We start from the raw sequence: 13,847 nt of genomic DNA, 5'->3' as shown, positions 1-13,847 counted from the left end.
CAACTTGTGGGTAGTAAATAGCTAAGTTTCTGGTGATTCTTTGAGATCATATCCATGATTCCCCCTACAATAAAAGTGATTGACATCTTCTAATAAATTGCCAGGTGAAAGGCCAACTTAAATTAGTTTTAGATAAAAATTTACTAATAAAAGGTGTCAGGGTAGTAAACGTGACGACTGAACTTGGATAGAACTATGTGAATGGGGTTTCAAACAAATCTGGAGCTGAAGAAGAATGCTATGTGCAGAATTGATCCCGAGAGTTGATCCTTATCACGTATTATGAAATATTATCCCACTGGTAAAAGCAAATAAACCTTCTTCAATCTCTAATGACCCTATCATCACCCCTAAGGGATCTTATCAAAGTTCCACTGGGGGTTAGCATGATTTGAAGGGTGCCTCTAACTTAGTACTAACAAGGCATTAGAGCAACAACTAATAAATATGGTGCTAAACTTTTATATTGGGGCAGCACATTTCCTAATTAGGACTATACTACTAATAAGACAGGATTCTCACTCCATACAAACCTTTAGTGATAGAAGTAGGTTCCACATTGCCCCTCACTCTCTAGTTTAGATGACCACTATCCATTCTGATACATTTAATTGTTATCTTATAAGTGGACCTTTGGAGTACTTTTTTCCATTATACTTTTTTTGGAGCAATATGGTCATCTGTTCCATCAAATTACTGGAACAGCAGATTTTTATTTATTGAAACAACAAACATATGTACAGACAATGCTTATGGACTGTTTTTGGGAAATGAATCCCTTTTGGTACAAATGCATATTGTTTAGTGAATGTGCAGATACAAGTAAAAGAAAGCTTATAATATCTGAAGATGCTATACAAATTACACTGTGTATTTTCATATAAAGAAGAAAAGAAACCAAGACCCATCTGATAAAGTTTATGTCAATGCTTTACATAAGAATCCTCTTTTTGTATGTACTGGATTATTTATTCAATTCAGATTGCGAACAAAGGGAAAAGCATTTTTATGAAGCAACGTTTCATTACAGTTGAGGCTAAAATATAGGCAACACAATGCAGCTTATAGGGGGGTTAATTAAAGTCTCCTACCAGCTATTGTTTCCACTATAGTCAAAGAAAAGCTTCTTTTCAGAACACGGAGCAGATCATCATTATAGAGCAGGAAAAGTTCATTCACAGAAGAGCTCTGAACTGATACATTCTCAATTAGCTCATTGTCAGATGAAAACTATGGTTGTTCTGAGGGATTGAAACAAAGGATGGGAGTGATGTGAGATGTACTGCCAACAATTTCTACTCTCCAGCAAGTAGTCTGACATTACCATGAAATTCTGCTAGAAATATTTTTGTTTAAAAGCATGACTGCCACTGTGGACATAGAACTGGGACTGAATCCAACAAAAAATGGAAGGTTGCATGTGGCTTCCTATTATATATTCATTATTTTAAAGTTAGAGATAACAAAATACATTGTTTTAATGAAAAATTCCATCCCACACCATGCTGAACCAACTTTGTCTGTGGAATTGTTTGATAGACAAATGTAAATGAGTTACCCATCTAAAATCAATTTACATATTTTTAAAACCTTGAAGAAAAAGTATTGCTGGAATATTTAGATGAATTACTAAATTATTTAGGCTGTTCACTTGAACTATCACCCGGCAGAGGAAAATGCCTTTGCATGCCCGCATTCTCCACCATGTGTTGTGGTTTCATCCACCAACTTCTAAATCATTAAAGAACACAATAAGATTGCAGATGGGGCATTGGACGGTGAACAGTCTTTAATTGGCTGTAGATGTTTACTCTATCATCGCCCATCAAAAAGGTAAATGTCATCTTTGTTTTTTATTTGGATTTTCCTCTGGAGAGTATTGAACCTGTTTTTTATACGTTCACCTGGGATTGATCTCATCCATTGTACCTTTCCTGGAGTTCAGCATTTAGGAATGACTAAGCATGATGCAGAGACATTTTACAAGAATCAGGAAAATTGCTGTAAACTGTGACAATACCTTCTAACAAGTTAGAAAGCACATAATTGCCCCCAAACAATTTAATTCTTACTGGATATCACCTAGGGTAAGTTACCAGTGCTTTAAACAGCAAATCTCAGGAAATGTTGCAAATCCAAATGAGCCAAATTGATGGGTTGCCCAATGGCGTTCTATACAAAAAACAGTGTTCAGAAGAGAAAAAATAGCTTAGTTACTGTTATGTATTTTCATTAGAGTAACCTAATCACAGCCTGATCATCAGTGATATATTTAACACATTCAACTTAACACTTATGTCTAATTGTAATATGCATGCATTAAGGTAGTCAATTCATTTTATTGGAACAAAAATAAAGCCTGTTTTGTTTGTATTGCAGCACATTGAAATGCATCATAGCACAATAAAACTACAATAGTGCACCAGTGCCATTTACAAACAATTCCACCACAGGGTATTACATGCATTACTGTTACTGCAGTCCAATGGCATTAAAGACTCTTAATATGTTGAAGCACTAAGATGAATGAATGGTTCTGAGCATGTGTGCACTTTTAACACCTACGTCAAAGTTGTTGTTTAAACACCTGTGTATATTTTTACTTGTATAAGATTCCTTAGATAATGACGAAAATACAACATGCTAATGCGGTTTTCCCTCTGGCATATGTTTAGAGCAAGCTGTAAAAGGAATAGATTGTTGATTAAGCTTTTAAATTGAGAAAATGTTGTGCAGAGTTATAAAAACAGATGAGTTTTTATTTTGAATATGATTTCACCAACACAATGAATTAATTTAATGCCTGCAAATAACACCTGTAATTGGACAAAATGTGGAATGCTATAAATAGATGCTGGCTTTATCATACCCGCCTGCTAAAAATGAACCCGCTGCACAAAAAAGCTGCATAATGCTTGTGAATTAAAAGCAAAAGAATAGCATATTGCTGGCAAAGCCAGTCTAATCCCTTTCTTCAAACAAAGTAGGATGGGAATGACTAAAAGGCACTGAAGCAAGAACAGAATGGATCAACAAGATTCACTTCAGGCATTTTATATAGATCCAATAACCCATCAATAATTGGGTCACTTAAATCCCATAGTAATTATTATTATTATCAGCCCTAACATATTAAAGTTGCCTGTCATAGGAGAAACAGCATCTACAATATATGAGTTTGTTAGACATTACATCCCAAAGCCATGGGCTTTATAATAGGAATAGGCCTATACATTGCAGCTATAACAATTCTAGTGAAGACTATCTTAAAGATTTTAAAATGTCCATGGGTATTTGTGCCCATTTAGTAAAAATAGTGATTGTGAGCTTAGCTACTGATATTGGATGAGAAAGCCAAGTAGGTTTTAATAACTTGCCTAGAGGAAGCATGCAGACAGCTAACAACTGTGAGGGATTAGTAATAAATTTTAGAATGGCACAAAAGTAATTTTTTTTTTATCGAATTTTGCGTAACGTGATCCTCCAAACAAAAACCCTGTGCTCGAATAAAAAGTGTCAGTGCAAAAACACCACACAAAAAACGTGCACTGGGGTACTATTGTGATCCCTCCTCCAAAGAGGTAGGGCCATCCAATTTCCCCAGACCCCCCAGAGCGAGGCTCCTGACAAGGGCCTGGGTACTAAGGCCACACAGCAGAAGCTGGACTGGACCTACTAGCCCATCTGGCCGAAGTCAGACGGGGTCCTATTCTCTATGGGACTGCATAGGCAGTCCCAACAGATACTAGGCTGGGAGCTCTCCCCAAGAGAGACTTCCAGTAAGGGAGAGTACCTGACCATAAAGCCAAAGTACTCCCCAAGATGTTAGGGCTGGCCCATAAGGGAATAGCACCCTCCATCAAAAAGTGGGACACAAATACCACACAGTGACAGTGACAAACAGAAAAATACATTAAAAAAGTGCTTGGTACATAATATACTTGGCAAAGATAAAAATTTGCCCATCTGCACTAGCCATACCTAATGCAGAATGAAAGCGAGTGCTAAATCAGCAATGTGATGTGCCTGTGTACGTTAAATCAGTGGGTTCACCACGCCCAAAGTGATATTAAGGTACCCCTAGTTCGCCACTCCAGGGGGACGACACTCAGCGATATTCGGCCCGCTCTCAAGACCTGATAGCCAGACCAAGGGTTCCCTGCTCCAACCAGCGGGACAGTCCACTATCCTTATCAGGGCAGGCCCCATGCAGGCGTACTAGTGCACTGCATTCTTGCCAGGAATACAGCACCGTTCCACTCCTGCACACTGGAGGGATTAGTTACTGCACTTGATCTTAGCCTAAAGGCCAAGAAGCGACAAAAGTAATGTCACATATCAACTTGGCTTTAGGGCTCCTGCCCTGTTTTTATAAATGAAAATGGCAAAACGACCCACAACCATTCTGACCTTCAGTCACCCAGGGTGCGCTAAACAGGTTTCTGGACCTTGGGAAAATATGGGACCTGGGATTAGGAATCCTCCCCACCTTGTTCTTCCCAGTGAAACAAGAACAGAACGTTTGAACAACCAGTAGAGAAAACTTCAGGTTCCCTACAGACAACGCAATGTTAGTTTTACCTCTGATGACTACATCTGACATATGAGATATATATGAGATATCATATATGAAATATGACATAACGTATCTGAGATAACTTGGTCCCACATAGCATCCATCCAACACTCTACCCAGTAACACAGGTTACATATTCTCTCCACTCTGATCTAGTCTGTGGGGCTGAGCACAGTTATCCACTATTAGTTATGCCCTGGAGAAAGCGTCTAGGAACCCTTGCTGTGCCCATGGCCTGTGTTTTACCATGAAGCTAAAGTTTTATAGGGGCAGGAACCACCGGGTGACCCTTGCATTTTTATCTTTGTTCTTGCCCATCCATATCAATGGGACATGGTCCATGATGAGCCTGACTTTTCCATTTTGCCAATTGTGTTACACAATCTTTCTCCAAAGTCCTAATCTGAATGCAGGTCAGCAACTAAAAACCTTTCAAAAAATGAATAGGGGTCTGGCATTTGGAGAGAAGGGTTAGCAATCACTGTCCTCACATTTGTTCCATGATTCTAGCAGATCCATGGTTGCAACTGATTCAATTGAATTTACAGGATGCTGTGCAGATGTACGGTGTGTCTGTTGTTCTGTAATTAGCCTGTATGACCCTCTTCAGCCCAACCATGTTCAATGGTTAGTGTACTACATCACAGCCCCTGCAGCAGAATATTCTCATAATACTGGTAATCTGGTGTTCTGGGAACACTGGTTGCTTATGAATTTGAATGTAAGCTCAATTCTTCCAAACAGCCCTTGTAATAATGTTTCAGTTCTTTCTTTTTTTTCACTAAAAGCAGAAAAACTTTAAATTAATCTGCTCATGAAAATCTATGTGAAATATAACCAGAAACACATTTAAATTTTCTGCAGAGGGTAGACCACAATCTCCCACCACATTATCCTGCATTTCATTGATAGTAAATAACAAAACTTGAAAAGACCTGTCTAACGTCAGATAATTGATGGCAATTCTGTATGTAGCAAATGGCTCTTTTTCCTCTCCAGCCTGTACCATCTGTTGCCTATTAATTGAGGGAAAAACTCATCGATCACAAATCACAATCACACAATGAAGAAGATTTGACTCTTGCAGAAGCGTTACAAAGTTATTTATGGCTGCATACATTAAGGGTAGGGAGTCGATATTAAGGCAGAACATGAAATTTATCATTATAGTTTCAACTTGCAAAAAACTGTAAATGGATTATTTATAAACAGCTAGTATAGTTTTGTCATTGTAAAACCTCTTTATGTGACTTTCAAGTGTTAACTAATGGGTGACAAGTAGGATTCACAGTCCACAATACAGTGGAGGTATGCAAAATGAAACACTTTATTAGAAGTGCCAAAAGAAACGACTTTTTTATTAATTTTTTAGATGATTAATGACATACAGCATGCAATTATCCACGCTCGCAGACATCCACTACAGTGTTTATAACACAACGGTTAATCGTTTTGTTTTTAAATGATGCATACTCACAACATTAAATCATCAAATTCCTAAAAAGGTCTAATCTACAAACTGTTTAAAAGTAAACTCTATTTGAAAATGATTACAGCACAGGCTTTATCTCAGATAAACGAGACCCTGGATGGGCTGAGGCCTGGAAAGTGAAGTGTCTATTTAGCCCAGAATTCTAAAAGAAGATGCATTTTGGTGAAAGCAGGCTACTGTGCTGCAGCTCTTTAAAAACGAAACCTATGCCGGATTTTTAGGAAATTATTAGGTAGCCAGTTCTAGAGTTCGGTCTTTAAACTCCCCTTCTGATTGACATGTTGACTGGCAATGTCCATGATAGGAATGAACTCCTTACAGCAAACAGACCTTGTAAAGGTCTAAAGATGCTTAACGTGAAAACCACAGATGGTGCCATGTAGATCTCATAAAAACCCAATGTTTCAAGTCCTTGCAGGGTCCCTTTCTCAAGACAACATAGAGATGATGGCCACTACGTGACCATTTTACTGATGATGGTCACTAAGATTTTCCTAACTGGTATCTGGTCCCAATAAGCCAATTGGGTGATGAAACATTAAAACACTGTGCTCTTCTTTACAAAAACTGCTTGAAGAAGGTACTTTTCTGTTCCAGCACTTAGTCAGATTCGGTAGGACACGGCTTTATGGGTTTCTCAGCCATGTTCAACATACTTCAGATTAATGGGAAAACCAACGGTAAGCTTTGTTCAACATCAGTACCTGACCTTACAAATGCAATTGGCTGAAAAATTTACAAAATTGTACTCACACAGCAAAATCTTGTTGGGAGAGTCTCATGAAGAGCGTTGACTGTCAAAGCCAGAAAGGGGGAAGGGTAACTTTATATTAATGTCCATAGATAATGTCCATAGATATGGAATATGATATCCTGCAAGCTACATATTAGATGATTTCTACAAAGTTTTTACCATTGTTTTTTTTTTTGAATGGAAAGTCCATGCCTGTAAAAGCCATCATTGGCTGTACCGTAAAAATGTTCCGAATATTTAGGTATTGTTATTGTTAGTGAATAGCATATGCAGTGTCTGGGTGATTTTACTTGAAAAGTGTCATATAGGGGTCTATTTATATATTTTCACCCAAGACTCATAAAATGTTTCTCCTACTTTTACATCAAATTCAATTAAAAAAATGCATAAATAATACATAAATGTGATTGACACATTTTTTCAATTAAATTGAAAGTAAATGTGAAATCCCTATAATCTTTTAAGAAGGTAGTATTTATTTAGAGGTCTACTACCTGCTGAGAAGTCTTCTGCAGAAAGTGCTCATACTGCGAAAACTAAACTTAGCAATATATGATATATATATATATATATATTTATTTATTTATGTACAGACCAGAACTTACCAAAATATATGGTCCTTGGTTACTTGTTCTTGCAAGAGATCCCATTTCCTCCCAAGATCTACAGAGACATAGAGCTGTAGAAACAAAAAATTGGGTAAAAAAGTTAAAGGGGTGAATGCCTTTAGTGATAAAGGTACAAATGCAGACATTGAAGGTCAAGAAGACATTGGCAAATCTAAGCTGTGTCCTAACACACAGTAATCATATAGGAAGCTTAGAGGAATTGAGTGTTTTGTTGGGATAATTTCACTTCACTTCGTAAAATTCACTCAAATTAAAGTGTGCACAATTGCGTTCTTAGCCAGTTGTCTTGAATGTGCCCATTGGAAGGTTTCTTCTTACACCTTGCTCTTGGGACACCTTTTGGTGATAATGATCACCAGGACAAATGGAGAATTTCCCTAATCAAGAATCTCACAGCAAAAAAAAGGTACCCCTTTCAAACTCTGTCCAAAACTAAAAATCAGGGCTCTCCTGACACACAGCTAAAAATGTCTTGAAAAGACACCTTGCAGTACCAAATGTTAGGTCATACTTTTATTTTTACATATTAACAAATAAAGACAGGTTTACCTAAAATAATTACTATTATTTTGCTTATAAAATACAAATTCTGAAGTGTGGAGTAATTTACCAAAAACATTCATTTTTCTTAAAGCCCAAGTTCAAATATATAACATCTAACATCTTTCCAGTCATTTTGCTGTACATTGGCTAAAAAGTAAAGAAGTAAAGTACAATATTAAAGAGTTTGGACCTATACATTTTGATTGTGGGTATGAACTTTGTACTTTGTGTTTGTTCAGACATTAGAAGGCTTAAGCTGGAAATGTAAATGGACCAGGATTGGTGAAAATGTACAAGCAAATGTTTTGTCATTTTATCCAAAAATGTGCTTTAATTCCTAAAACATGGCCTGTAACAACAAACATGCCACTGCAGAACTGACATCCAATGAGTAATTGCACATTGTCAATGGTCATAATTGTATTTACTGAAAGTTTGCAGAACTTTTTTCACTTCACTTTAGGGATTTGGAAAAATCTTTTTTCCTATAATAAGTTAGAGTAAAGTTTAAACTCCTAAACAAATAAAATAAAAATACAAACATTACCTTGGCATCCTTAGTGTATGCAAGCAGCTTATCCTCCTCCTTCGGATGAAAGATGAGTGTCTCCACAGAGAAGGTAATCAAGTGTTTTTGAAAGGTTGTCCCTTCATCGCTGCTTGTAAAAAGGCATTGTTCAGAAACCGAGGAGCTGACAAGAATAATCTGAGGAGAGGGAAAAAAGAGAAACAATATCAGAACATGCCAATTTACAAAAGGAAGTAATTAATGTAATTGTGCAGGCTTTGTAGAAATATAAACTTGCTCGACTGTGACTGTTTTACAATAAATCGACATTATGATGACAGCGGGCTCTTTGTGCAGAGAAACTCAGCGCGTGTCTGTGTTTGAGTCGGGAAGAAGGAAGAAGAGCTGGGTTGTCAGAAGGCCCCAAAAATGTCTTCTTTTAAAGTCACAGACAATAAACTACAAACTGGTTTATTTAAATGAGGCATTTATAACATTCATTGACTAATATGTGTTTGTTCCACAAGCTTACAAAAATAAAAAGAACTCAAAGTAAACTTTTTCAAGGGGCTGTCATTGTTGAACCAATTCTCAACACCCACCATGTTTAATATTTTTTGAGCTACTGACCGCAAGCAAGCATGCAAGCATATCTGAGATAACTTGGTCCCACATAGCATCCATCCAACACTACCTAGTAACAAAGGTTACATATTCTCTCCACTCTGATCAAGTCTGTGGGGCTGAGCACAGTTATCCACTCTTGGTTATGCCCTGGAGAAAGCGTCTACGTTCCCTTGCTGTGCCCATGGCCTATGTTTTACCATGTACCTAAATAGGGGGCAGGAACCACCGGGTGACCCTTGCGTTTTTATCTTTGTTCTTGACATCCTTTTCAATGGGACATGGTCCATGATGAGCCTGACTTTTCCATTTTATTAATATTATTAATATTACACAGTATTTATATAGCGCCAACATATTACACAGCGCTGTACAAAGTTGATAGTTGTGTCACTAACTGTCCCTCAAAGGAGCTCACAATCTAATGTCATTAATGTAGTCTAAGGTCAATTTTTTTTTTTTGAGGGAAAGCCAATAATCTTACTGCATGTTTTTGGGATGTGGGAAAAACCGGAGTACCCTGAGGAAACCCACGCAAACATGGGGAGAACCTGCAAACTTTGTCATTGTGTTACACAATCTTTCTCCAAACTCCAAAGTCCTAATCTGAATGCAGGTCAGCAACTAAAAAAAGTTTCTAAAAATGGTCAGCTTAATGAACAGGGAAAAGTAAACTTTTCCAAGGGGCTGACATTGTTGAACCAATTCTCATCACCCACCATATTTAATATTTTCTGAGCTACTGACCGCAAGCAAGCATGCAAGCATATCTAGAAAGTCAGACTCAAGTGAGAAATCCTTCTTTGTATATTTTTTCTGAGTTATTGACCTAAAATCCTGAAGCCAAAAAGCCATTGTGAGAGCCAGGCAAAGGCCATTGCACAGTAAGAAATCAGCAATGGAAAGTTCTATGTTTTTCTCATTTAGGAAGGGTTAGTACCTTTTACGTTTTTATAACTATTTCTTTATCCACCGAAGCGATTTCTTTTCACAACACTGGTGCTGGGGACACAGCAGGGAGTAAAGAAACATCGCAACAAACGTTCCATAGGCTTTAACCCTTCCTCAGTCTACTGATAAAAACAGCTTCTATTTCTGTTTAAAAAGTCTTTTCTCCCTTTATTACCAATACTACACCAGAAAATAGAGAAACATTACAACAGCATAGATACAGACAACAATGAATGACTAACATATGTTCCAAGTCCCCTCCCAAAACAAGATTATTATTTACAATTCCATTTTGCATACTTATTTCAGCAACAGATATGGTTCTGAGTTTAAGAGGTTCACATATAACAGATAGCAGATATATCTCATGTACTCCACTGTAACCTGTGGGTCCTGCTAGTAGTGACCCATAACCAAAATGTGTGTTGTGATGTAGACCCCATTATACCCTCAATGTCTTGACCGGAGTAGAGGCAGGTCATATGACTAGTCTTTTCTCTTAGTTTTTTTCCTAACTACTTCAAAGAGAAGATAAAAATAACGCTAATCTTCTGAATTGATAAGCTCTTATGCCAGAGGAGATCTAGGAACACTTCTAAAGAACATCTCTGTGCTTTATATATGTGTGGTGTTGCCCTAATTCCTTATAGCCCAACTCTATATCCAGGAGCATACAAAGAGTAAGAAACTGTGTGCCATCACAGTATAAAACAAGCTCCAGAGATGTCATTTGCAGCAGCCAGAAGAACTAAGATAACAGCAGCCCCTGCTTCCCTTTAGCTGTGCATCCTGGGATTTTAGAGGCAATTAGCTCCAGACTCAGTCCTGCACTGCTATTGGCTGCTGGGACTTTGTAGCCCCTCTGCTTCCAGTCACCAGTGCCTGTTGTAGCATTGAGCTGGGCTAATCTGTGTTGGAGAGTTTCTCGGTTGATTAACTTTTGCAGACTTTAGTTGTTCTTACCCTGCGAGTTTGTGCTGCCTGGACCGAACTTTGCCTGTGACCCCGACTTTGTTTGTGTTTTGCCCTGTTTGTGTACTTTGCGGGATGGATTATCTGTTATGATCTCTGCCTTTGAATTCTGGACTCCTAGTCTGCTGCCAGCCCTTCCCCAGACCACAACCTTTGTGCACTAAGTCCTGGGGGCAAGTGAGTGCTGGGGGACACAACAAGTCTCCCGAGGCTGAGCCGGGCCTTGCTAAAGGTGAAGACTGCGGTGTGGATTGGAGGACTGGTGTCTGGGGCATACTGGTGCTGACCTCGGCCCTACAGTACCTCTGTTGGGTTTTCATTTTGTCCATGTCTCTTCTGTAAGGATACGCCTTTCTGTCTCTGTGTTGTTTGCCTTTTCAGAATGTCACCAAGTGGATCCATCATTGGCCCTTGTGGCTTTTTTTTGGGCTCTTAGTATTAGAAACTGAATCAACAGCCACCATAGGAATAACAAGATAAATACTGATTATATAATACCCTAATTTTACTACATACATTTGTCCTGTGGTCATAATGTTGAAGGCAGCACATATAGCAGTGTTTCTTTTTTATGTTTTTTAAATGCTTATCATTTAAATGATTCAATATGTGTGAATATTGGTGCATTTAGCCTGTTGGAGTTAATTAGAAGAGTTGGAAGAGTCATATCTCTCCTCCAGGATATTTATGAAGTGGGATTTATCCTCTAAATCTCAAATCTCCTTCAGTAGGTCATCAGATATAATTCTTCTAATGTGTTAGATTGCTCAGAGCTTTCACAAATTCTTCAGACCTTGACCTTAGAAAATGAACTGGCAAGATGCACAAAATATCTGTATAGGGTAGAATCCTTCTCATTTAGCTAAGCAGATGGTTTTAAGTGCAAGCAATCATTTCAAAATACATTCTTGTGATATATATAATGTACATGTTAGGTTAATGGGATTTAATATACTTGGCTGAATATGATGTTCTATATGGCATGGAGACCATGTGCTGTCAGGCTTATTCAGTAAAGCAAAGAGCAAAGAAAAAAAATAGCACCCTTGAGACCTGTCAGGATCATGGACACGTTCAAGGGCACATGGAGGATATTTAAGGTAATCACTACAAAGAATGGCATTAATAGAAACCAACTTTACTAAGTCAAAAAAATTAACATTTGATTGACATAAAATAGCTACAAATATTAATACCTCAAATGCCAAATAATCCCTTCATTACTAAAATGAATGTTTTCAGTATAAAGAAGAAGTCCTTAAAATATCACTAAAGAAGTCTTTATAGTACCACTACCTCCCATTAGGAAAATGTGTCCTGGATCATTCAATTATACATGCCTCTGCACTTAACATAAATTTTTCTTTTAGCACTCCTGCAAATTCCAACAAATGCCTGTTACACCCGCTATCGTGATGGTTTGGCATCATTGCTGCACTGCAGGGTTGCCACTGTTGGAAAGAAATTGTGTGCCATTGTCACTGCCGATTTACAAACCTGGATGTCAATCAGCACCTTGCCACACCTTGTCATGCCCACTACGTTCTGTATTAAGAATACTGCTTCTGTTGCTGAGATCCTCCCCAGCTTGTGCAACACATTGGCCTTGATTTATTAACGTTATCCAAGGCTGGAGAGAATACACTTTCATCATTGAAGCTGGGGGATCCGGCAAACCTGGAATGGATCTGGTCCAGGATTGAAAACATTTGCTAACAAATAGCTAATACCTTTTCGGAGATCCATTCCAGGTTTGCTGGATTACACAGCTTCACTGATGAAAGTGTATTCTCTCCAGCCTTGGAGAACTTTAATAAATCAGGCCCATAGTATCTGGATATGGTACTTGTTTAGACTGTCATTGGGTTGGGGTTTGTACTTGAGTACATTTACTAGTTCAAGTACATTTAAAGCAAACAACTTTTTCTAGTTTTGGAAATATTGAAGATTGGTTAAAACCCTCACACAAATAGAAGAGAGATGATGTGATTTCCCTTTTGTCTCATTTAATTCTCAAGATAAATTACTTTTAATTGAACAGTAGTGCTAATATTCTATGGAATTATCAAGGAAATTAGCTCATTCTTCCTTCAAAAATCCTTTGTTTATGAAAGATTTGGATTACATCTTCCTCATCAGTAAATGTAATAGATAAGATTGGCTTTTGTTGACTGACTGTCCTGGTGACATCTCTCATACCCAGATCATTCATATGTGAGGCTTCTGGAATCAACATTAGGGTCATTGCTTCTTATCATTGATAAGATCACAGTCTAGGGCTTGTAAATAATTTTAAATCATATTTTTGGGTAAGTTCCTTTTTTTCTGTCACAAAAACTTAAAAACTAGGTTTGAAATAAACTTTTTTTTGGAAATGTGAACAGAAGCCAATCTACACAGACCCCCTCGCCCAACAGCTCTAATTCTAATTTTCCCTGTTATACCTATCCTCCACTGTAACACCAACTCTCAAGCTAACATTTCCTGTAACCCTAAAAATATCAATCAACTCTACCCTAACCCACCACTGTAACACTAACCTTCAGACTTATTTTACACTGGAACTCCAACACTAACCCTTGGAGGAAAAGTATGTATGCGCTTCTAGGGAAGGGGGTACTAAAGCAAGCATGTTGTTTGCACTGTTCACTCAAATAATTGAACTATGGCCTAAAAAAAATAAATGCACAATTGAATTACCTTTATGTGAACTATTTAGGCTGCTAAGATGTTGGTGATTCTTTTAAACCATCCTTGTATTCTACCTACACAACTTTCCTTGTGTAGCTAGGCCTGTG

The 13,847-nt window shown here is 37.8% G+C and overlaps 1 protein-coding gene across 3 annotated transcripts in view; it reads right to left on the bottom strand.

The window, feature by feature from the left end:
- The window catches only part of SORCS2 (sortilin related VPS10 domain containing receptor 2), a 515,645-nt gene that overhangs the window by 122,425 nt on the left and 379,373 nt on the right, over nucleotides 1-13,847 (bottom strand). For all 3 annotated transcript variants that reach the window (XM_072406487.1, XM_072406488.1, XM_072406489.1), the window contains exons 4-5: nucleotides 8,542-8,700; nucleotides 7,428-7,501 (exon numbers count right to left, since the gene is read on the bottom strand). In XM_072406487.1, coding sequence (XP_072262588.1) covers nucleotides 7,428-7,501; nucleotides 8,542-8,700 — 233 coding nt within the window. The remainder of the gene's footprint in view (nucleotides 1-7,427; nucleotides 7,502-8,541; nucleotides 8,701-13,847) is intronic.

This window comes from Pyxicephalus adspersus, chromosome 3 (genome assembly GCF_032062135.1).
Source record: "Pyxicephalus adspersus chromosome 3, UCB_Pads_2.0, whole genome shotgun sequence".
Lineage (NCBI taxonomy): Eukaryota > Metazoa > Chordata > Amphibia > Anura > Pyxicephalidae > Pyxicephalus > Pyxicephalus adspersus.
Note: the sequence above shows the minus strand (reverse complement) of the source record. Positions and strands in the feature narration are given on the sequence as shown.